The sequence below is a fragment of the Centrocercus urophasianus genome, unplaced genomic scaffold (genome assembly GCF_019232065.1).
Source record: "Centrocercus urophasianus isolate 14NV4802_14NV808 unplaced genomic scaffold, USGS_Curo_1.0 seq_11, whole genome shotgun sequence".
In the NCBI taxonomy this organism is placed as follows: Eukaryota; Metazoa; Chordata; class Aves; order Galliformes; family Phasianidae; genus Centrocercus; species Centrocercus urophasianus.
The window spans coordinates 44,293,393-44,317,446 of record NW_024884253.1 but is presented as its reverse complement, the minus strand read 5'-3'; the positions used below and the strand labels follow the sequence as shown (position 1 = coordinate 44,317,446).

Here is a 24,054-nt window from a genome sequence, read left to right as displayed (position 1 = left end):
CTCTATGTGCCACTTCTGCTACCCACATTCTGATAGGCGTTGTTCACAAGAATGTTTCACTCACAGAAATGTTTGTTAACTCACATACTTCCCTTGACTGACAAATGCCCAAATAGGAACATATTACAAACCAGATGGGACAGAGAGTGTATTCCAAACAAACAGCCTGTGTTTCCAGAAGTGGAAGAATGGAAAAATCTAATGATAAACAAGGGAGAAATCACTTTATTTTAGAGAACAGACCCTTAGTCAATGGTATGCTTCTGCTGATTTCATTAAGTACCAAGTAACACTTGGTTCTGCTTAATTTCCCTTTGGAACTCACAATCAAGCCAGTCAAACATCAGCTTCTAGATTCTCAAATTCTATTTCAAATTAAATGCCAGGTGCCAAAAATAATATCTTCAAACAACAAATACATACTTTAATGTCTGCTTTATAATTTTGCACATCAAAATGGGAAGAATGTTGCATGAATTTAATCAAATATTTATGAAAGAAAAACTAGTAGAATAAAAACGATGTGAGCACACATCTACCTAAGCTGTTTGCTCTAGAGAATGCTGTAGCCTGAGTGTATATAAATAGACATACTGTTTGAATATATACTTAATAGAAGATGATCTCTTTGCTGTAAGTTTATACAAATAGATGACTTTTCTTGCATCCTCTAATTAATGGTACAACTAGTCATGTGTTCTTGAGAGAAGCAGAAGTGTTCAGACCAAAGCCCAGGTTTTGCAGATGAGAAGTTACTATCCAGAAATAAAAATTCTGATATCTGGGGTAGCATCTGTCTCTCAATATGCTTTTCTGGCTTTTTTTCTGTCTTATGATACATGCTGTAGATCATACTGCCTCTTTTAAAAGCCAGTTGCCATGTCTGTGTGTGCAAGCCTCGGAGAAGAGTTTTGTAAAGAACAGAGCACTGTGTTCCAGGAGACAGGATTAAACTCTGAAAACATAAGGAACTGAAATAATCAGGGACAAAGACATCAGTAGCTAACAGAGCACATACGCAGGGGAAGAAGCTCGCCATCTTTGTAGGGATATACACTGCTGACAGGGCTACTGAAATGAATGTAATCTCCGTGGTCTGTTCCAGTTACAGTCAAGATGCTTTTGTCTGAGGTGGTCGCAGACTGATGAATCTTAAGGCACCAGTACTGAAGCACAGACGTTACGAAGTTATTGCACGTTACAATAGATAAGAGAACCCATTCACAGAGAAGGTTAAGTGTCTCGATGAAAGAGGAAAGTTTCCTTGTTGCAAGTGACACAAGGTAACTTTCAGGTGGCCGCGGTTTGCGTGATCTTGAAGAGGAACCTACAAAACCTACAGCAAAAAGAAATTGAAAATGCAACTGAAGGAGGACATCTGCACAGGAATCCACACTTTGCAATTTTCCCTAATGCCAGCAGATTCAACTACCTCAGCTCCTTCATATGCCTTCTTCACAAGCTGAGCTCCTCGTGCCTTTCACAGCCAAATGACAGCTGGTCTCTCCTTCATGTTTTCTCTTTACCTCAAGAACTGGTCATGGCAGTTGTGACTACCTGACTACCTCTCAATAAAAAGACCTGGATGATGTATCTATGCATAAGAAACAACAACCTGCCTACATAAATCTGTGTTTTGTGTCACAATAAGGTTGTTGTCAATGGGGTCTACTGATTTTTCCTCATTAGGATTTTTAACCAAATATTCCCTGCTCTCAGAAAGGTGAGTTAAAGGGACTGCAGTTTTCAAAACTGAAAAACAACCCTGAAGTCTAACATGGCCAGAATAACACCTCTGTAACCCGACAGAGGCCATTCTACTTTTGCAGTGAAGGACTGAGGAACAAGCAAGTGGAAAATGTTAAGATGCTAAATATAAAGTGCATGCAATGCCAAAAGTTCCAAACAAAAGTAGAAACGTAAGAACGTTGCCTACAAGTAACCTTTAGACAATCTCATTTCAAATTGCATTATGCATCAAGCAGCTTGACACCTTTGAAAAAAATATTTACTGCTAAACTACTACAAGAAAAATATGCCTTAGCAAGATGTCATTTCATTCTAAATACCTAAAAATATGCTCTACTAGGATTTCTGATTTCTAAATTACAGAGACTAAGAGGAGTACCAGCACAAAGGGCACTTACCAAGGCTGCTACGTTTGCTACAGGATATCTGTGGCCTTGCTGACTACTCATTTTTCAACCTAAATTTGAAAGCACAGAGGCCCATCCTCAGTGACTGGGCAAATGACTTGTTTGTGAACACTACACACATAGAGTAGTGTATATACACACATACAAGGGAACATATTGAGATAACTCCTTTTCAAATGTGTCAGAGCTTAGAAGAGGCTTCATGCACAAACAAGAAATGCAGGAAGACTGGAGGGAACCTCCAAAGCAGATCAGCAAAAATGATTAGATGTTTAAGATTTATGTCCTGCTTGCAAAAGATCAGGGTGAATGGCTTTGTTATTTGTTCTAAAACAAGAAACATTCATAGGAACCCAACCAAGTTCCCACACCAACGATATTGTATGGAACAAATAATGTTTATATATCCCAGTATGGGCAGCCTACCTCTCCCTCTCATACACCAACTCACCGAGCTCACCAGTTTTCATTTGCTCTTATCCCTCTTCTGTAGCAAAGATGCAATCAATTGTTTTCAGTGCTCACTGGAGGGAGAACAAGAGGGAAATCTAATTTGCACACTCTCAATAGTGAAAGTACTTCAAGGACATTTAGAGAAAGATTTGTCTGTTATGACCTACATGAACTCATTCTGACTCCCAAGAAAGGGCCGGACAAGAATTAGTTGATTTCTGGTAATCACTTTATTCTTTGTATTTCACTCCCTCTGGAGTGCCTGATTGAGCAGATATTTTTGCAATCAAATGTAGCTCTGAAGCCTGTAAGAAGTTATTTCTCCAAAAGTAAGACATCCTAAATTGGCTCTTAAAATTCGAGTCAGATGATGATTATTTTGTGTAGAAGCTTTTCCAATTAATTCTCATACAACAGGCCAGCATGTGGCTGCTGCCTCAGCAGAGCAGCTGTAAGTATTTAATACTTTTGCATTCCTTTGTTTTCTCTGGAACTGTGTGCATATGCTTGGTGATTAGCAAATTCTGAAGGATAAAATAAGCAACACACCGAAACGCCCTGCCACTTAGCAGATTTTATATAGCAAAAATTACACACCTTCATATGCTCAAATGAAAATAACTCTGTGACCGCACACGAACTCATCTCATTATGTGACTGATTATTCAGTCTAGAGCAACTGTATGTGTGGATAAAAAGAAACATTATCAAATATAATCAAAACATTAACTACCACCACCAACAAAACAGCAAAAACTGAGCAGCAGCACCAGCTAATAATGGTTAGAAATGCTCTTACTTGCTCCATCTCACGTTTCACTTTCCTTTTGACTTTACAGGAACTTCATGTCCTCTGACCCAGCCATCCCCATGACTTCTCGGTGCAAAACTGCCACGGTTACAGACTGCATGTTCTGAGGAAACAGAAAAGAGCAGCCACAAATGAATGCTCAAGAGAGCAGGACAGAGGGATTGGTTGCTTTTCAGCTGGTAGTTCTCAATAAAGGAAGGGCTGCCTGTGAAAAATAAGCAAGAAAAACCGAAAGTTTATGAGAGGAAGGAGTAGTAGATTCTGGACTAAAATCCTCTCCCACAAGCAGAAATTGTTCTTTTAACTGCTACTGTTGTAACACTCTTTAATCAGAGGAAAGAGTCAAGAGACTCAATTTCAGTACCCCTGGAATTATGTGGATGAAGAGGCTCATGAAGTGTGTTTTACCAGGAGATGTATGCATGGCCTCTATTTATTGACAGAAGAGATGGTCATTTCAATGCATGTCCTTAGGTAGGGTTTAGCCCTTAAAATGACAATAGACGTTAATAGGAAAATACGAAGAGAAAGCTCTGAAGATTGGCTTAGCTTTGTAGTATTGCTTAGTTGCTGCTCTGTGTGGAAAATGCATGATGATAACAGATGTAGAGCTCACCACTCATTAATATTGAAGCGATGAGACACAACAGGCAGAAACCTTCATTATTGAGACCCACCGCTACAGTCTGAGGCACAAAGCACAAGAACAAGTGGCTCTGGCTGCTTGAAAATTACATTTCCTTAGAAATGTACTTAAGAATCTTGATATTCTTTTCCTTACAAAATGCAATATATTCAAACAGAGAGGATACTCACTTTTGTGTATTCACCAGCTTGAGTTCTCAAGTCCAGCTTGACATAGAGAGCAGTGCTTCCAACAGCTGGTGCAGAATAGAGAGCTACATCCTTGATTCCTACACCCCTGCATAATTAGCGGTGGGTATCACCTGATATTTAACTGGAATGGCACATCTTCCAAAGGAATTCAAAATTACAGCAGCTGTCTCTGCAGGCTTGTATTAGAAGCTGAAAAAATGTGGAAGAATCTGAAGATTTTCACTAGTATTTTCCACACTTTATATGCATATACAGCCAGGCTTTCTGCACTGCAGAAGAAATGCTAATGCAATCCTGCAAGATTTTACTTCCCTTTACTTAAATGAACAGTGGCTCTTGCTTAAGTGCTGGTGATCAAATATTGCAAATTCAATGCTGACATTTTATCTCTATCTTAAGAAGTGTAAGTTGAACCAGGCTTACTGAGGTGTTCCAGAATAGATGTAGAATTTTGGAACAAAATAGGCAAAAAGAAACCCAGCAAAATCAGATTTAGGGCAGTTTGAGCAAGCAGCAAGGGGTTGCATTGCCTCACCCAGACACACTGGAGAAGGGCCCTGGGACAAGTGGGATTTAATTTATAGAGTGAGGAAATGAAACTCAAAAAAATATTATCATAGGACTTTCTTGTTTCTAATTCCTTCTCTCAGATGCTGTAGATAAATCTTTATGCTTTCTTTAATAACTGATTCTCTCTTACTACCATTTTTGCCATTCTCTGTGACTCATGGAATTTATAGTAGTGTTAAATTCCAGTTAGACTTATGGAGGAAAAATATTGCTGTAAAAGTTATTAACTCAGGGATTCTATAAAGATGACGACTGTAGGAATTTTCCCTGTCAGAAGCACAAAGACAGGTCAGAAGCTTGGGAGAGAAATTTAGTGTCCAAAGGTACAGACAATATTGAACTACAACAACATCGTCCTGCAAAGGCACTATAAAAACACTATATTTTCATCTCGTACAGAATGCAAAAACTGTAGCTACTTTGCCTTTTATCTCTTTAACAAGTGCTAAGAAAAACAGAGTAAAGATCTTAGAGATTTTAGACCAATACATTTATTTACAGTACAGTTCTTGCTCCCCATCATTAACTCACTGTATTGTCCTTCAGTGATTACAAACCAATTTGCTCAATCTCTTTATATAAGAGATAACAGTAACATAGATTATCCAATGCTGAACTGCATTGAGCTGTGGGGTAAGTGGAAAATTGGTCACTGGTTGAACCTCTCCTGAAATTACTGGCTGACATTCTTGTGTGCACCTATCACACCGATAATGCTATGCTGTCAGAGATTAAAATATATGTATATAACAACAAAGATGTCTATAGTGTTGATATTGGGAAGTACATATCAACCTAGGTCAGCCAGTACAAGTAATACACGTCACTCTGTTTATTTCTGTGCTCCCCAGACCGTTCTTGGTAGGCTGAATCAGCAGTACCACATCCTGCATGAATAAAACTAACGGTAACCCATCACAAGACCTCGTCTGCTGATATTTGGCAGACATACAGCCCTGCTGGTTTCTAATCAAGTTCTTCCAAAAAATGCAGTTCTAATGCAGTCCATAACAATATGGGCACTATAAGACTGCTGTTGCTAAGTTCTTACATGTAAACTGCAGGTGTCACACTGCTTCATTAGTGGTGTTTACATATGTTACTTTTCTACCAGAGCAGCTGAAATACAGAACTATTCTGCCCAGTTCTTTCACAGATTTAGAGCCATGTTTCTGGAGACTTGATTTAAATACTCACAACTGGTGTTTCAAAATGAATAGCTATCTACCGAAGAGTTATAAAAGCATATGTAACAGAAAACATGATCATTGCCTTGCCTGAGCACAGTCTGGGTGCTAGAAGGAAAATCTCAAAGAATTCTTGCTCCTTAGTGCAAGAACCCTGCAGAACAAAAAACCTGTGGAGAGCACACAGATCCACTACACTATTACTCAGCCAGGGGGGGCAAGGAAATAGGGTCTAGCTTTGGAAATAAGCAGGTGTCTCACAAAGGACTTGGCTCGTCACTGCTCTACAGAAATAGTACTCAGAGGTAGGAGTTTGCATCCTCTATCCCTGATTCTCAGGGAACCCACCAGATTCATTGCTTCCTGGCCAAACTGATTGTATATGGCTAAGGGAAATCAAAACATAAACCACTCCTTGCCCACAAAATCCTGCATGGGAGATAAAAATAAATAATTAAAAAAAAAGAATTACTCCTATATGGTTATCTGCAATGCAGTGCCCTACACACAGCTGAAACAGTGAGTAAACTGCAAGCTGCGACTTCCTTTTTATGAGGCTGTTTGAATACAGGAGGCCAACTTTCACAGATGAGAAATAAATGCATGGGAGAGCTTGTGGTTCCCCACACCCTCTGTGCTGACTTCCCAAAAGCCTTGGAGATGCTCTTTGGTAGATGTGCAGTGTAACAGAAGGCATGCTCTATTTAAACCACCTGAGTATCAAGCTTTGCTCGGAGGAGCTGGGAATCAGCCAAAGCACCTGATTAGTACCTGGCAGATTTCAGAAGGCTCCCAGCATTACACATCCCTCACTTTTCAAAAAGCACCTTTCCAGGAGGGATTGGGTACAGAGTATTTCCCTAGGTGATGGTAGCTATTCCCACAGGAAGTGTGGTACAGAAATACTGCTACTTGATTCACAGGAAAAAGATGTTTTTCTTGACAGGGAAGAGGGGTTGGTTCTAAACCCCTCTGTGGTCCCATTCTTTTGTATTTTAGTGAGGAAGAAAAGAAAACAAAGAGCGATACTTCAATTTTCACAAGAGCAGCTGAGCTGTAGCATTGCCCTAGCTGGCAGGAGGAAGACCAGGCTGTAGGTAATAGCCTTTGTCTCTACCTAAATTTATTTAAGCACAATAAAGAAATCGTTCTTCCTGCAAAGGGGGGTGAAAATATCACGGGTGAATTTTCAGTCCAGGTACTTGGCTCTTTGGAGCTGGAATGGATCTATTTTTGCAGGTGTACATTCTCACACATCCATTGTTTGTGACAATGTGCAAAAGTAGGCTGAAGACAACTTGCAAAACGCTGTGATTATTGCTGCCCGCTCCATGGGCAGCTTCACATTACAGCTAATACAGGTATTGAGGGGCAGGGAAAAAATACCCCAAACCTGTTGGGCTTAGGCTGGGAAAGTCAAAAGCCCTGCTCTAGAAAACTGCAGTCACTGCTTGAGTGAATGCTGCCACTAATTAAAATCGCTTTTCAAAAATAAAAAAGAAAAAAAAAAAAAAAGAAGAAAAAGGCTATTTTCCCTGCAAAAGGAAAGGCACGTTAGGAGAGGTCTTCATTACTTTCACACCAAAGGAAAAACATAGCGGATCCTGTGGAAACCCTCACATCAATTTGCTGTTTGCCTACGAGGAGGGTAGTGTAGCTGGGGGTAACGCTGCAGCAACTGAGGAAAGAAAGAAAAGGTAAAAATACACATATGTACGTGTGTGTGTGTGTATGGAAAGAGCTCCACAAAAGAACTCCCTCCAAGCTTGCATCAGCACCCGCTGGGGGTCAGAGGAGGGGCAGCGGCCATATGAGGGCGGCAGACCTTGCTACGAGGAGGAATCCCAACGTCATCCTCCTCACCTGGTCACTCTCAACCGACGGAGCTTCCTCTCTTCAGAGGACCCAGAGGCTTCTAGACCTCCTCAACAAACCCACAACCCCCCACAGCAACTCCCAAACCTCGCCGGCTCCGCACAACCCCTCCCCCGCCTCATCCCTCTTCCACCCAGCGCAGCCGCGGGCGGATCCGACCCCCGCCCGCTACCACCCTCGGCCCGCCGGCCGCCGTGGCGCATGCGCGGTCCCCTCGGCGCCTGCGCGGTGCGGAGCGAGGCGGGCACCGCCGCGTTCCGAGGGCTACGGGCGCGAGGCGGCTCCGTGTCGCTGCAGCGCGGGAGGGCTGCTGACGGGACGCGGCCCGGCCGCGGGCACCCGGCGCCTTCCTCCGCGGTAGAGACAAGGAAAGGACAGAGCCGGCCGCGTCCCGCTGCCCCCTCGCCCTTATGGCCGGCTCGGAGCAGCCGCCGGCGCGGCGGGAGGACGGGGAAGCTCCGTTGCCCATCGAGGACTCGGAGCTGGCGCTGGCCGGTATCAACATGCTGCTCAACAACGGCTTCCGCGAGTCCGACCAGCTCTTCAAGAAGTACCGGTGAGCCCCTGGGCGCCTCCCCGCATCGGCGGCTCTCGCGCAGCTGCCCCGGGCTGGGGGCGGCGGCTCTGCCTGCCATCGTTTGTCTGAGCGGGGCCGGGGCTGCTGTAGTCGTGCATCTCTTCTGAATAATTGATGTGCTCTGTGCGGCTGTTGTCTGTGTGATTAAAAATACCTCCGCTGGCTTAGAATAGCGCTTCGTCAGCGATGCTGTACTTCAGCACTGAAGTTTTATTTGCTAAAGGTGAAGCTTGGTGCAAAAGGGTGTCTGGAAGGGAACTTGCAGCTTCAGAACCCCCCCCTTCATAGCAGAGTACTGCATCGCTGTGCACCTGCCACAGCCTTAAAGGTTTTGTTCCATCCTTGGTGCGTGCTGCCCTGTTCCGTAGTGCTGCCTTGCTGCCAGCTGGTTGTGTGGTGTAGAGCTGATTGCAGCGCTGCAGGTGATGAGGAAGGTCCCAGCTCTCGTGTTGGCTGATGTCATAGGTTGCTGTAGGTATCTTTTTTTTTTTCTTTTCTTTCAGGGTGCCAATTAAGGAAAACCTTACTGTTTTTCTTGCTCTGCCCTCTCTGTGGTTGTTCTTTCTCTCACTGATATGAATCTAGGAGCAGTCCAGGAATCCTAGATATGCAGTGTTCTTGTGTTGTAGAATAATGCTTGGGAGTACAATGGGCATGGTTCCTGTTCCTGTGTTCAAAATGCAGTTTAGTTCTCCCTGTAGTACAAAGAGAATAAGTAATGATATCTTCTACAAATTCTATTCTTGTTTATCTGTAACATTTGCTTCTATAGATCTCACTTGAGAAGTGCAGAAGCTTCTCTCTTTTTTTTTTTTCTTTCCAGGTGCGGGCTTCTTTGTTTGATTTTTATCAAAAGGTGTCCTTTAGCTTAAGTGTATTGTTTGATCTTGGCCTTTAAACACTACCCACAAGGAGTAAATTGGAATTCCTTCATTAGGTTAAGTGGTTTTGCCATTCATAAATTAATAATCACCATCTTGTTTTTTAAAAATCTCTGCAAAAAAAAAAATTTCTGCAAAAATCTCCAGCCTCGTCCCAAAATATGTAGCAGGGTTCTTGCTGGAAACTGACAGCCCTTTGTTGAGATGCAGGTTAGGTGTATATTGCAGTTTCATGTAGAGGTGGGAAAGAAAATACAGCAAAGCATGCTTAATCTGCAAATTCCAGTTCTGGAGACATCTGGGGAATGGAACTTCCCTTGGTCAACAGCTTTCAGTTCAGTACTGGTTTCAGACTGTTCTTCCCTACAAGGACTTAAGTAATACAGTTATGTGTTTATTTGTATACAGCCCTAAATAAGAATGTTTTTGTTGGTATGCACTTGAAATTTTCAAGTAGAGCCTATCCCAAATGGGATTGGTAGGCTGAAGGAGCAGCTTTTGGGAGTTCTCCCTAGTTCGGTGTTGATGTTTGTCACTTGCAGCATTAGGGCTCAAAGCTGTCTGATGAAATGCAGCTTTTTGAACTTAAGCCTGGTGTGAGCGTGTGTTAACAGTTATGCCTTCACTTTTAGCAGTTATCATCAGATAAATGGAAAAAAAAACCCACCAAAAAACACACTACAGAAACTTTTCAGGAGCCTATAAGGTTATTTGTTTGAAAACTTAACTACACGCTGACACTTCGGTTCTGTTAACCACATTGTTTGATCAAGTAGAATTGTTCCCTAGAAACTACTGATTTTGCTTCTGCTTTTTATTTCTTATTTCATTATTACCTTTGTTACTTCCTCACTTGCTACCAGAATGATCTTGTGAAAAATCAGTGCTGCTTTGAGACAGTGGACAACCTTGGTGACTCTAAGGAGAGCTGACATTCCAAAGTGAACTCAAACTGGTTTCTTTGGTACACGGTGCCTGTGGATCTTCCAAAGAGCTGTCTGAGCACCTGATCAGTTCAAAAAAAAACAACCCGTAACTGCTTGTAATGCAGTTCTTGAGGAAACAAAGGTAGAAATCGCAGTGTATATGTAACTGCAATGATAAAATTCTGCCTTTGAATTGGTTGCCTTTGGAATCATTGTTACTATGTCATGCAAAGACATAGTTAAGAAAATACTGTGCCTTTTGATCTTTAGGGTTTGTGTATGCCTGTTTAAAACCGAAAGAAGTCACGTGCAGCATATAGCCAGAACTGGATTGATTATCACTGTAAAGCCATTAGTCTTTTGTCAGGTGTAGCCCATGACTTGTTTTTTGTTGAACCAGACTTGACGGAAGTTATGGGAGCTTGAAAAACATCTGCAAGCCACATTAATAAGTGCATGCATTTTTTTGTTTGTGATTTCTTTTTTTTCTTTTAAGAAACCTGATGGTGGTGTGGACTTTCTGATCATGAGCTCAGTATGAACAAATACAGTATTTTCATAGATCTGCAACAGATGGCACCACTGCCTTTAATTCCTTTAGCGTTATCGTTATAAATTTATAGTTTAAACTGTCAGAACTGGTATTAATCAGTACTAGTATTAATCATTCTATTCAATATGAGCAGTATTGACACCATCTGAGTTCTGATGGGGTTAAACTGGTGGTGTGGAGGTTAACCAAGGACTTGGCATAACAAGTGGAGCCCAGAGCCAGCCTGCGGGATGGCATTGCTTTGGTGGACCACTTTGGCACTAGCAAGAATACTGAAATGGAGTGTTCTTTCTGCATTCCTGCTTTGTGGGATTCCTTAACATTTAAGAATAGAAGAAAGAGGCTAAAGGCGTTTTTTGCTGATTCTTCATTTTTTAAGAGCATTTCCAATTCAGAAATGGTTTAAAAAACGTCCTTCAGCTAAGAAGAGAGAAGACTGTCAAGTATAATCAAAAGCTCTTTAACTGCATGTTGACTCACAGCATAGAGCAGAAGATTAGGGATATTATAAATCCAGCAGCCTTCTGTCTCCTGCTGCAGAAATATTTGGCTATTATGAATGGCTCTTACTTCTGAGAGGGATTAATGAAGTTTTCAACTTTTGTGTAAATGAAAGGAGGAATGGAACAAGGTGGGTAAGTGAGATGTATACTGTAAGGTCTTCTCAGAAGAAAATAAGGACTGTGTGGTGGAAATGTGATTCTAAAACAAAACATGTACAGGTTTAAAGGATGGGATCGGTGAATAAAAACGTACTGTATGACCTGTTTGGTGAAGGAGATCTTGCAGAAAAATAAAAAATGGAAGAAAATATAAGAGAACCAACAGAAATGCGTAGTACATGAATTTTTAAAACCTGGAGTTTTTTAAGAGGTAACGTTTTAGACAACAGATGAAAGTAAGCAATAAAAATACAAGGTGACATTAAGCCAGCATTGATCAGTAGGTAGGTTGTCTCACTGCTGTTGCAACTCTTGTTTATGGAGCTCAGCTAAGGAATGTTAAGAGGGAAAATGAAATGTAGATGTTTCAGTAGCTTCTCTAAAGATAAGGGCAGAAGAGTGGGAATTGACGTAAGTCAGTGGGGTGAAGGCTGATGGCATCCTGATTGACAGCATGCAAAGAAGTCCTGAATGCCCTAATAGCAACCCAGTGAGCTATTATTTATTACAGTGACAGAGACAGGAGAGCAGCTGCTAGAAAGGAAGGATCTATCTATCTATCTATCTATCTATCTATCTATCTATCTATCTCAGGGTTAGTGCATTGCACTAAATGGTGCACGTAACTAGAAAAGTGACCTGCATACGTGGCAATCACGTTGAATGTGACACGTGGTTTTTTGGCCTTCAAGTTGGAAACAGGTATTGCTGCCAAACAAAGTGGTAAAAAGGGTGGAGGGGAGGTAAAAAGATCCGTTGGCCAAATGGAACAGACTCTGACAGTTCATGGGTAGATGACAGAAAGGTAAACAGAAATCCAAGTTATTAACTAACTTCTAACTCAGAAGTTAGAAGGCAGGCTGGTGGAGATTGTAGAATTGTGCTAGTATGTGGACCTTATGTTAAAGCCAACTAACTTATTTTAAAGAAACTGACTTTGAAGGGTGGCTTGCAATTTCATATGCCAGTACCTGCTGAGATGTGTACTTGTATAAAGAGCCAGCCTATGTCTGTAATCTCACAAATAATTTTTGGAATATATTTGAGAAAAATCTTTGGCCGAAGGAGCGGCATGTTTTTGCAGTAAATTCCTTATGGTTGTGTGTATGTTGCGTTTCTGCTTGTTTTAAAATATTCATTAGCTGCTTCTATTTTTATCTATGAACTTAGACAAATTCTTAATTTTTCATTACGCTTCCGTCTCCTACTTTGGAGGAGAACAATTTATTTTGTTTCATCCTGAGCATCACCATCTGTGTGACTGGAATTCTTAATGGGTCGTGGCTGAAGCAGCAGTGCCTAGAAAAGCTGGGGGTCATATTGGTGGATTAGTCACTCTTATGTTATTTAAAGTTAAATGTGAGCTGGACTGTAGTAGCTTTAGAATCTAGTGTATTTGCAGGGGAAATACTATCATGGAAATGGATATAGGAAAAAATGCTGGGAGATTTTTTTATTTTTATTTGTTTTTACTTTTAGTGATAAAATAGTGCTGTATTGTCTCAGCCTTAGTAAACAGAGGCTTAAAACTCCAAAATTTGTTATCATCATGTGTGAAAATGGGGCATGGTCAATGCCTTTCTTCTGAAAGTGAGCTATCATCTTGAAGCTGTGCCGTGAAAGGTGGTGAATGGCTTGGGATTTATTGGAAGAAGCAGTGCCTCTTGTAATACTACTTTCATATAGTTGGAAAAGAGATCTATTTCGGTGAGTTTAAGTTTAGTAAGCTTAGTATTCACAGAAAGCAAAGGTGGGAACTTTGCTGTGATGCAAATGCTTATCACCAGGAAGGTGATAACAGTAATAAAAGAACTTATTTACCATTTGATGAGCATCTGTTGAGGTATCACAATGTACCGAACACCCAGCATCAGTCTAATACTTTAAGAATTTCTTTGTATTGCTGAGCTTTTTTTACCCTTGCCATCAAGTGTGTTTGTTTTGAGCACACGTGTGGGATTTAAGAAAGCAGTAATTCCTCAGAGCTGAAACAGTGTCTACTCCTTATCTGGCGTTATGAGTTTTATATTCATCTCATACGTTGCACAGGCTTCATCTTCCCAGCACTTACGCCTTGAAAAGAGATGGTGGGTGTGCACAGCTTACTTCTATCCTTTAAAGAATGCCTGGGTAATTCAGCTCTTTGGAAGCTGGCAAAAAGTGATTGCCTACCTTCAGTATTTAGGGTCTTTAGTGTTATGGTGTTGTGGTGCTTTGTAGCATCCCTGAAGTGTGATGCGGGTGAGACTTGAATTGCACTCTCCCCTCAGATATTTGTGAACTTTGGTGAGTTTTCCCCTGAGCCTCCTCTCCTGCAGGCACAACAGACTCATCTCTCACAGCCTCTTCTCACAAGAGAGATGCACCAGTCCCTTCAGCATCTTGGTGTTCCTCTGTTGGACCGTCTTCAGTACGTCATACTTCTCTTGAACTGGGGAGCAAAGAACTGGACCCAGTGCTCCACGTGCAGCTTCACCAGCCTCGAGTATAGGGGAAGGATCACCTCTCTTGACCTGCTGGCAGTGCCTTGCCCAACACAGCCTTCTCAGCAGCAAGGGCATGCGGCTGGCTCATGTGTACCTCAGTGTTCATCAGAGCACTGCAGTCCTTTCCTGCAGGGCTACTTAACAGCTGGGTCGTCCCCAGTGTGTCGTGGTGCCTGGGGTTATCTTTCTCCGTGTGGAAGACTTATCTATTTGTTGAACTGCATGAAGTTCTTGAGAAGACAATGCAAAGATAACACAGGACAGTCCACAAAACTATATGCGTGAATTTGTGAGAGAAAATGTAGTTCACTGGTTTCAGTGGGGGATTTTCCTGACCCTGACACCAGATTTCCCATTTAAAAGTCTTGTGACTGTTCTTCACTCAGTGTAGGTTATTGCTTCAAAGTGGTAAAGACAACTTGGATACTGCAACATCCCCATGTTCATTTGAATTGAATTCTATAACTCATGTCCATGTCAGTATAGCCATTATTTTACTGTTAGTGTTATTTCAAGTGATGCTTTTTTTTTTTTTAATCTTACATCTTTTGGGGTTTTTGAGAAGGATGTGAAGTTGTGTCTTCAGAATACATTGAATGGAGTGTTATTTTCTTGGAAGTGTGCTTTTCTCAGAAACTTATTTTGGTCATCTGTCATGTGTTAGTGGTTGCTGTGATTATACTGTATCATTACCAACTTTTTCCTAGCTCTAGAGGTGAAGATAACATTAAGCTGTTGAAGAAATTATTTAGCAAAATGTTTGTGAAGATTGAATACTAAGTGCAGTTGTTGCTTAAAATGGACTTTATACACTGAAATTACATCTACAAATGGTTTTCCATAAAGTTGCAACTGTAATTTCTATCCAGACGAGGCAGGAATATGGTAAAACATTCCTTATCCCATGTATCATAGAACCATAGAATCCTTAGAGTTGGAAGGGACCTCTGAAGGCTGTCTAGTCCAAATCCCTTGCAATGAACAGGGACACCGCAGCTAGATCAGGTTGCACAGGGCCTGATCCAGCCTTGCTTTGAAAGTCTTCAAAGATGGTGCATCAACCACATCTCTGGGCAATCTGTTCCAGTGCCTCACCACCCACACTGTAAAAGATTTTATCTAACCTAAATCCAGCCTCTTTGAGCTTGTAACCATTTCCCCTCATTCTGTCGCCACAGACCCTGCTAACGAGTTTGTTCCTTTCTTTCTGCAGCTTCCCTTTAGATATTGAAAGGCTGCTATCAGGTCACCTTGCAGCCTTCTCTTCTCCAGGCTAAACAGCCCTAGCTCTCTCAGCCTGTCCTCGTAGGAGAGTTGTTCCATCCCTTACATCACTTTTGTGGTCCTCCTCTGGACACTCTCCAACAGCTTCATGTCTCTCCTGTACAGAGGACAGCACATCTGGATGCAGTACTCCAGGTGAGATCTCACCAGCACAGAGTAGAGGGGCAGGATCACCTCCCTTTAACTGCTAGCCACACTCCTTTTGATGCAGCCCGGGATACAGTTGGTTTTCTGAGCTGAGGGCACATTGCTGGCTCATGTCTAGCTTGCCATCCATCAGTAACGCCAGGTCTTTTTTGGCAGAGCTGTGCTCAATCCTTTCATCCCCCAGCTTGTGTTGATAATTGGGATTGCTTTGACCCAGGTGCAAGATCTTGCACTTGAGTTTGTTGAACTTCATGAGGTTCACCAAGGCCCACTGCTCAAGCCTGTCTGGGTGTAGTGATTGCACCCCACAGCTTGGTATCATCAGCAAATGTGCTGAGAGTGCCTTTGACCCCAGTGTCAGTGTCACTGATGGAGATATTAAAGAGAATTGCTCCCAGCACTGACCCCTGGAGACACCAGTCATCACTGATTTCCATCCAGGCATGGAGTTATTGACCACTGCCCTCTGGACTCAATCCTGCAGCCAGTTCTTTGTCCATCAAGCAGTCCACACATCAAATCTGTATATTCCAACATGAAGAGAAGGGTGTTGTTGGGTACAGTGTCAAAGGCCTCACTGAAGTTGACATAGATGACATGAGTGGCTGTTCCATTGTCCATTGATGCAGTGACACCATCATAGAAGGCCACTAGGTTGATCAAGCAGGATTTGCCCTTGGTGGAGCCATGCTGGTTTTTCCATGTCAGTTCCCTGCCTTCCATGTGCCTTAACATAGCTAAGGCGAATTCAGTTGAGGTACAAACTAAGAGCAAGGGTCTGCTGCTGTGAAATTGCCATGATTTAGTTGCCAGACTTTCCTGGTGTCAACGAGAAGCATCTCCAAGATGCAGTATAATGTTACATGTTGTGTTTTTTTGCTTCAGGGCCCACGTGTTCTGTATTGACAGTGCTTTTATACAGATTCTTCTTTAATTTTCAGTCATTCAATCTGCAGCATTTTACCTCATGCATTACACCGAGTGATCTTTTCAGAATAATGATTTTTCTCTCATTTTTCATTGTCTGGGTAAGAATTGTAAGTCATAGAATCACAGAATGGTTTGGGTTGGAAGGGACCTTTAAGATCATCTCGCTCCAACCCCCTGCTATAGGCTGGGACACCTCCCTCTTGACCAGGTGGCTCACGGCTCCAGCCAGCCTGGCTTTGAATGCTCCCAGGGAGGGCACTGAGAGTTTCAAAGAGCTGTGTTGAAGTGTATTGACAAATATTTATTTGAAAAATTTCTCAAGTTTTCTTAAATCGACTTAGGCAAATATGCTTGAAAATCTGTCTGTCTTAATTTTTTTTTTCTTTTCATGATTGTTACTTGCTATAAGCAGTTCAGAGTCTTGTAATCCTGGAAGAGCAGTTGACTCATGTAACTACTGCTGTATTCAAATTCTCCCAATAGAAATATAAAGGCTTTCAAAATGCATGTGTAGGCATCAATATTTCAGTACATATATGCACTCTTAAAAACAGGTTCCTACATCCTAAAAAGGTAAGGCAAACAGGTATTTTGGAAGATGTTGGAAGGGCCTGCTCCTTTTGGTGTTTCTGTTGAGGTGCTGGATGAGATGCTGTGCTGTTTCAATCTCCACTGTTGTGTTGTTTATGCAGTTTTAACAGCTTTGCTCCCAAACGTGGCCTAAATTCACTCGCTCTGTTTGAAAATATTGTTCCCTTGGTAGGGAATCACTTTACATCTGAATCTGATGTATTTCAAGCTTTTTAAGCTTCTGCAGCTATTTCTGTAACAGAGTATCTGTGTTTATAAATATTCATTTAAAATAAAAAAAAGCAGCCTTGAATTGAAAATATTTTCATATGGATCAGTTCTACTATTTGTTCTGTAGTTCCACAGTATTTAATTTGCGTTTATACTTCAGTGAGAAGATTCCTATATTCCTTGCCAAGTCCTAAGGAACGCATGGATGCTGCTTCCTTCTGAGAGCCAAATGTTGCTGCGTGTATTCCATCAGTTTCTGTGTGCGGAGGAAACAAGCCCTCCCCATCTTGGTTCTGTTTTGCAAAGTTTTAGTACAAGGCATAAGACTTCAGCTTTTTTTTTTTTTCTTTCATTTTAACACGTGTTGAGACGCTTGAATTTTAATTTCTCCCTTAAAGTTACCTCTTGATCCGTGCCTAGTAGCAAAGTGACATTTTCAGTGTGGATGGAAGCTGAAGAATGAGCTCGAGAAGTGCATTCTAAGGATTTAATGGAAAGTACAGTCACTATTTATGGCACACCTTTTGGCTTGTTGATCTTTTTCCCCATGTTTTAAAAGTCTGTTGAGGGCGACGACTTTGAATTTGCTCTGAATGGATTTCAGTATGAAACACTGACTATCTACAGGTGCTGAATCAGGATTCTGACACGTTGTTCGAAAATACATCTAGATATTTATCCCAAATTTGCCACCTTGTTTGCCTTGGCCGTCCTGCTTTCTCTCTGAATACGCAGATCTTGGGAAGCTGAAAAATCTTAGAATCATAGAGTCACTCGGGTTGTAAAAGACCTTAAAGACCATCAAGTTCAACCACAGCCTATTCGTACTACCCTAACTCTAACAACTCACTGCTAAATCGTGTCCCTGAGCACCACATCCAAACAGTTTTTAAGCACATCCAGGGACGATCACTCAACCACCTCCCTGGGAAAACACTTACTTTATTTTTGAGCTTTCTTGAAGGTATGATGTAAGTGTGACTTTGTACATAAGGGCACGAGCGGAACTATTTATTTCTTGTGCTGGTCTGTTGGGCAGCTGTGGGCGTGCAGTGTTGGTGCTGCAGTGCTTGTGCCCTTGAGATGTATGGTGGAGGTTACACGCTCTGGAACAGAGTGGTGAGGCTGGGAACTGCATGCCTCATGAGTTACAAGGAGGATGATGAGATAGGCAGCGTGTGCTGAGAGTGCTGGAGGCAGCACATTTAACTTGTGTAGCTGACTGCTGCTCTCTTTATAACACAGCTGTTGGTAGGCAGCATTCCAGGTAGGGAATAATAGCAGAGGTTTCCTGGTGACTATTCACGTTGACTCACAGCAAAGAGAACACCTGATGTAGTTTTTTAAGCAGCAAATTATCTTAGAACTGTTCCATGTAGTGGAGTAAGATATGTATTCTTTCTTTAGAATAGAGCAGCAAAAACCCACGTGCTTTGTTGCAACTTAATTTCTAACAACTTCTGTGGCATGTGATTTATTATTTATAATTGAAATGAATTAGCTTTATGAGTGGAGGGAGAAGTGGGAATCTCTTAATAGAACCACTTAACATTTGTGTGCAAAGTCAAAATAGTAGTGATACATGGTGAAGAAGAGTAAAATCACTGGATTTTGAAAGTTTGCTACCTTGAAATTATTTTTTTTTTGTCACGTTCAAAATGTGTTTTTGTGGCAGTGGCTGCTCTTAATAAATAAAATCAACAGCTTAATGTGCAAAAATTATTTGAAGATACATTCAAGTCCTAGTAGAAATGATGAATAGGTGTGCCCACATATAATTATAATTTGTCTTTCCATTTCCATTAGGTTTTGCTGAATGATGCAACTCAACACCTAAAAAAGCCAACCCCACCAACCAGCCAAAAAAAAAAAAATCACCTACACTTATTTACTGATGTATTATTCAAAATCAAGAAGTGTAATATCAGTCTTTCCAATTGAAAATGTGTGTAGTGTTAACTGCTCTTTGTTTCCTTTTCAGAAATCATAGCCCGCTAATGAGTTTTGGAGCCAGTTTTGTCAGTTTTTTGGTGAGTAGATGGGAGCAGAGAGTAACCATAGATCCCTGCTCTTGTGGTTGATGTCTGTACGTGAATGCTTGAGTTTGTAAGGGTGGAGGTGAATGTTTGTATGTGAATGCATGAATTCATAGTAATGGATACTTTAATCTGTTTCTTTTTATGAGACTTAGTTTTTTCAAAGTATTAGGTGAGGGGTATGAAGAAAACAAGTCTTTATGTTATATAAAACTTGTTTACTGATGTGGTTTAAATAGAAAGTAAATGTCTGAGAAGCTGAATCACAGAACATATGAAATATTTATGTGTTCCAATAAGAGAGCCATAAGAAAACCCTCTCTTATATGTGCAATAGAGGTACTATTACAATAACACTCATAACGTTTTCATAATAGCTTTTGCTGTTGCAATTAAACTGTATTAAAAATGAGAATATCTTTTTAAAAAAGGGAGCAGATCTTAATTTTAGACTGTCTTTATCCTGATATTGCTGCTTAGTGTTAGATTGCACCAAGAACTGCCAGTGCTAATATTCTTTTTAAAGTCAGAATTTATGCCATTTGCTAGAAATAAATACGTTGTAAATGAAGTTAACTTGAATTCTCTGTAAGGTCTGTATGCAGTACAAGGGAAAATATTGGTTAGGAAATCTGTGGTGTGTGATTTGGTTTTGAGTCAAGGAAGGGAGAAGGGAAAGAGGAAGAATCTCCCAGGTTTGCTTATCTGAATTGATGCATTGAACCAGTGTAACATCAGAGAACAGCATCAGTGGATCTTGAACATATTTTGCTTAGCTACTGTTCTAAACATAGCTGCAGCACTCTGCATGTCTGTGTCTTTCAGGGCTTTTGTTTAGTAAAGCAGTGAGAAGTTACTTGTCCCTAAATTCTTTCTGAATTCGTCCAGTGATAGTTGGTCTGATGCATGTTTTCTTTTTTCTAATTGGTTTTTCCTTCTTACACATGTAGGAATTCTGGTTCCTATTTACTTATTATGCAGTAGCTGTCACGTATTACTGACTAGGTTGCCCAAGGAGGCTGTGGATGCCCCATCCCTGGAGGCATTCAAGGCCAGGCTGGATGCGGCTCTGGGCAGCCTGGTCTGCTGGTTGGTGACCCTGCACATAGCAGGGGGGTTGAAACTGGATGATCATTGTGGTCCTTTTTAACCCAGGCCATTCTGTGATTCCATTATTTCTATGGATGAGTTACATAAAAGCAGTATCTTCTGCATGGAAGCAAATGGTGCCTTACGTAACAAGAATTGAAAGCGAGTTTTCACAGATTCCTCTTGCACTTAATGCAGTGTGACAATGTACTCAGTTTGATAGCATAAGAAATTTTATTAAGACAAGGGGAGAAGTCTTAGTTAATAGGATCTGGTCGGTTGTATGGTTTTGGTAAGGCACGCTCAGGTTCTGGTTTGCTTCTTTGTAGAAGTATACGTGCTGATGTATGTGTTGATGTTGATACATTAATGAAAAAGGAAATTTTGTAGTCAGATCTCTTGAAAGCTTTCATCAAAACTTCCTGCAGCTTTTGCAGGAATAGTAATATTTCATTTTTATCTCCCAAATTTCTGTTGTTTTTTGTCAGAATGCCATGATGACGTTTGAAGAGGAGAAAATGCAGCTGGCATGTGATGACTTAAAGGCTACAGAAAAGCTGTGTGAGAGTGACGAAGCTGGAGTTATTGAAACAATCAAGAATAAAATTAAAAAGAATGTAAGAGCATTATCTGTAAAATGTGGAATCGTATATTGGATAAATATTTCTGGAAACTTCCCTTCTGTGCTTTGTTGGCTGTTGTGTTTTTTTTTTTTTTTTGCTAGATGGTTTTTGATATATGAAGAGCAGTTCAGATAAACAGTAAACGTAGAAAGTAAGTTGAACATCACAGTTTGAAATCTTAAGTGTCATACAGTAGTCACATTTAAGCATTTCCTCTTTTAAAGTGGGATGTTATGTCAATGTTAGCAGTTATTTTCATCAGACCTCAAATTAGTGAGCTACTAGAGTTATTTCAGGAAGCTCGTAGCCTGGCTGATTCAGGCTGAGTTTCATTCATGTATGCTCTAGCAGTGCCCAAAAGATAAGATTGAGCCTGCATGAAAGTGCCAGGCATATTCATAGGGAGTTTTCCCCTTTCTAGATTTTTCATTCTAAATAATGAAGGAAGAATAAAGCATGCAGACTAAGAAGTAAGACGTGATATCGATAGCAAATATTCGAAGTTTTCCTACTTATTAATCAGGAGTTTGCTTGATGAGTTATCAAAGAAATTTTAGCATGGGTTTTGCCCATGAAAATGCTTGCGGTTGGTTTTGGATTTGTTAGTTGTCAGGTTTAGGCTAGTATTCTTTGTTATCTTTGCTGAAATTTCTGTGCTTGTGTTATTCCAAACAGGTCGATGGGCGAAAATCTCCTCTATCCATGATAGATCGTCTGCAAAGACAAATCATTGTAGCGGACTGTCAAGTCTACTTGGCTGTGCTCTCGTTTGTAAAACAAGAATTATCAGGTGCATTGTGGCTTTAATGTTTGTATGTATTTTTTGCATGTTATCTTTGTAGTAAAGCTTGACCTTAATATGGCAAGATAAGTGTTCACATCAATTAAGTTGATTCTGTCGTAAGAGAATAGTTCCATTTGAGACAAAGGGTGAGTGTCCCCAGTTTGGTACGCTTGGAGAGGTATTTTTTTACCTTTGTATATGCAATAGTATGATAAGTAAGTTGTATTGGTACAGATTACAGCTTTTCCTCCTTTTTTTTGGAACCAACAGATTCACCTTAGATTGGTTGGAATCTTTTGCATAGTCCCATACGGGTGTTAGAGCAGTTGGTACAAAGGTGGTTATCATCTGTGTGCTACTTGTGGCCCGCGTGAGAAAAGAGGCTATAAAGAGCTGAAGCCCAGCCACCTGTGTCCCCCATAGGCATTATGGCAGTGACGACACAGATGACAAGATGACAGTGAAAGTAATTTTAAATGAACCATGTTCAAGTCTAAACTGCTGAATCAGTTCTTATTCTTTGGTATCCCAGCTGTGTCCTTGTGTGCCAAAGAGGTTAATCCCGTCTTACTGAATACAAACCTCCTTGTCTCATCTGAAAAGCTGCTCAAAAGGTTCTTCTTATGCACAGTCCTAAAACGTTCCTTCGTCTATGAGTTTACAGAGAAGGTGGTACAGGTCACGTGCAAAGGGAACACGTTTCCAGGTTCTTGTAAGAATTAGTGAACATCAAGAGGTGGCAGCCAGAGCAGGCTATCAGTGAAATCTCTGCTGGTCAGCTGTAAGAAATTTGGGGAAATAACACTAAGATCCTTTGAAACATTAAAATCTTCCTGTGAAGGACAGAGTTACTTCTGTAAGACAGACTTGGTTTCTTTCAAGCCAGGTTGGCTAGAAGAAATTCAGGACATGCTTTTGATTGCCATGTCGATGTCAACTGCTGCAGAAAGGTTTTCTTATTTTTGATGCTGTTGTAGGTCTTCGCTTTCTTTTTTTTTTTTCTTTTTCCTTTTTGCCTCTCTTCCTACCCTCCAGCTTTGTAAGTGGGTTGGGTACTATAACTGAGTGGTGTGTGTGCCCTTTCTCTCCTGTCTACTGCTCAGAGAACTGAAGTGGGTAGCAGAGATCTGCAGAGCATGCACTGTATTTGGGTTATTCTACTGAAGAAAAAATAAACCTGAAATCTTTAGTTAAAATTTGAAGCAGTTACATGCAGTGTCAATGACTGTTAGTTACTGCCATTGTGACGCCATTTAGCTAAATTGTTGGGTCAGTTATTTCAGGTTTTCTGAGTGTATTGTCTTTCTGATTATGTATAAACATCTTGCTTTTGTGGTGATGTTTCTGTACTGAAATAGCAGCCGGATTACTGAAATGAGTCTCATTTCAAAGTGGTACAGAGGCAGATACATTTTGCTGATCAGTGGATGATGAGTGAAAAATTTCGTACGTTTTTCTTCAGTTTGACAAGAAGCATATGATGACATGCAAGCTGCTTTCTCATATGCCTAGCACATTTTCAGTTTTCCTCTCCACCCTCGTGGATGTAACAAAAATAGTTTATCAAGAAGTTACTAATACAGCAACTTGCAGTAGCTTCCAACAGCAATATTGAACTACATTTTCTTAACTGCTGTCGTGGACATGATAGCTACTTTGAGAAGTTCTTCCTGAAAAATCTCAGCTTGGTGATTGGGCTTGGTTTCTTTCTTACGTTTAAAGAATCATAAATTCAGTTTTTTATTGTATTAGATGATTTTATCTGAGCATATCAAATCTGTAAATCTCCTGGTCTTAACAAGCTGTTAGTGGCAGCTCACTGGTGAAGATAAAGCCTCGAGTTATACTATTTCCCACTCATGTCAGTTCTGCTTGATGCCCATGCCTGAATGTAGTACTTTTTCAAAGCTATTAACAGTAATGTGATCTACAGGATAAGTAAAACGTCTTGGTTATCTTATTGGCAACCGTGCACGTAGCAGGGGGGTTGAAACTAGATGATCATTGTGGTCCTTTTCAACCCAGGCCATTCTATGATGATTTGTCTATTGCTTTACTATTAAAAGTTGTTGAGTATTCATCTTGTGGTGAACCACATAATTCTTGAAATATTCTGCACAGCCAAAAAGTGACCTAATTGCTGAGAACTGGACTAACGTAAGTCTCATAATGCAGCTGAATCACGGCAGCAGATTTGCTTTTATTCTTGTAACGGTTTAATACGGAGCTCAAGATACAGGATTCTTCATTTGAAAGATACTTTCTGTTCATGTTGACAGCACCTTTTTGTCACATCTGGGAAAATAAAAGTTGCCATCTTTCTCACTGTAATTTGAGATTATCAAACCAGCTTTGCATAAGCAGAATTGAAAAAGGAGTAATCTAA

The 24,054-nt window shown here is 40.8% G+C and overlaps 1 protein-coding gene and 1 long non-coding RNA gene across 3 annotated transcripts in view; one reads left to right on the top strand and one right to left on the bottom strand.

Moving 5' to 3' along the window:
* Positions 1–989: 989 nt before the first annotated feature.
* LOC122172076 lies at positions 990–5,579 on the bottom strand. 2 transcript variants are annotated; one of them, XR_006172175.1, is made up of 4 exons: positions 4,237–5,579; positions 3,409–3,523; positions 2,608–2,680; positions 990–1,336 (listed from the first exon to the last, which is right to left on the bottom strand). It is a non-coding gene; the product is annotated as an uncharacterized LOC122172076 (long non-coding RNA). The 2 variants fall into 2 exon arrangements; XR_006172174.1 differs by lacking the exon at positions 990–1,336 and having other exon boundaries at positions 2,529–2,680.
* A 2,693-nt stretch (positions 5,580–8,272) lies between these two features.
* Positions 8,273–24,054, top strand: part of TTC39C (tetratricopeptide repeat domain 39C) — a 32,412-nt gene continuing 16,630 nt past the window's right edge. The window contains exons 1-4 of the mRNA XM_042837554.1: positions 8,273–8,445; positions 19,118–19,166; positions 20,750–20,878; positions 21,560–21,674. Coding sequence (XP_042693488.1) covers positions 8,300–8,445; positions 19,118–19,166; positions 20,750–20,878; positions 21,560–21,674 — 439 coding nt within the window. The 5' untranslated portion in view covers positions 8,273–8,299. The remainder of the gene's footprint in view (positions 8,446–19,117; positions 19,167–20,749; positions 20,879–21,559; positions 21,675–24,054) is intronic.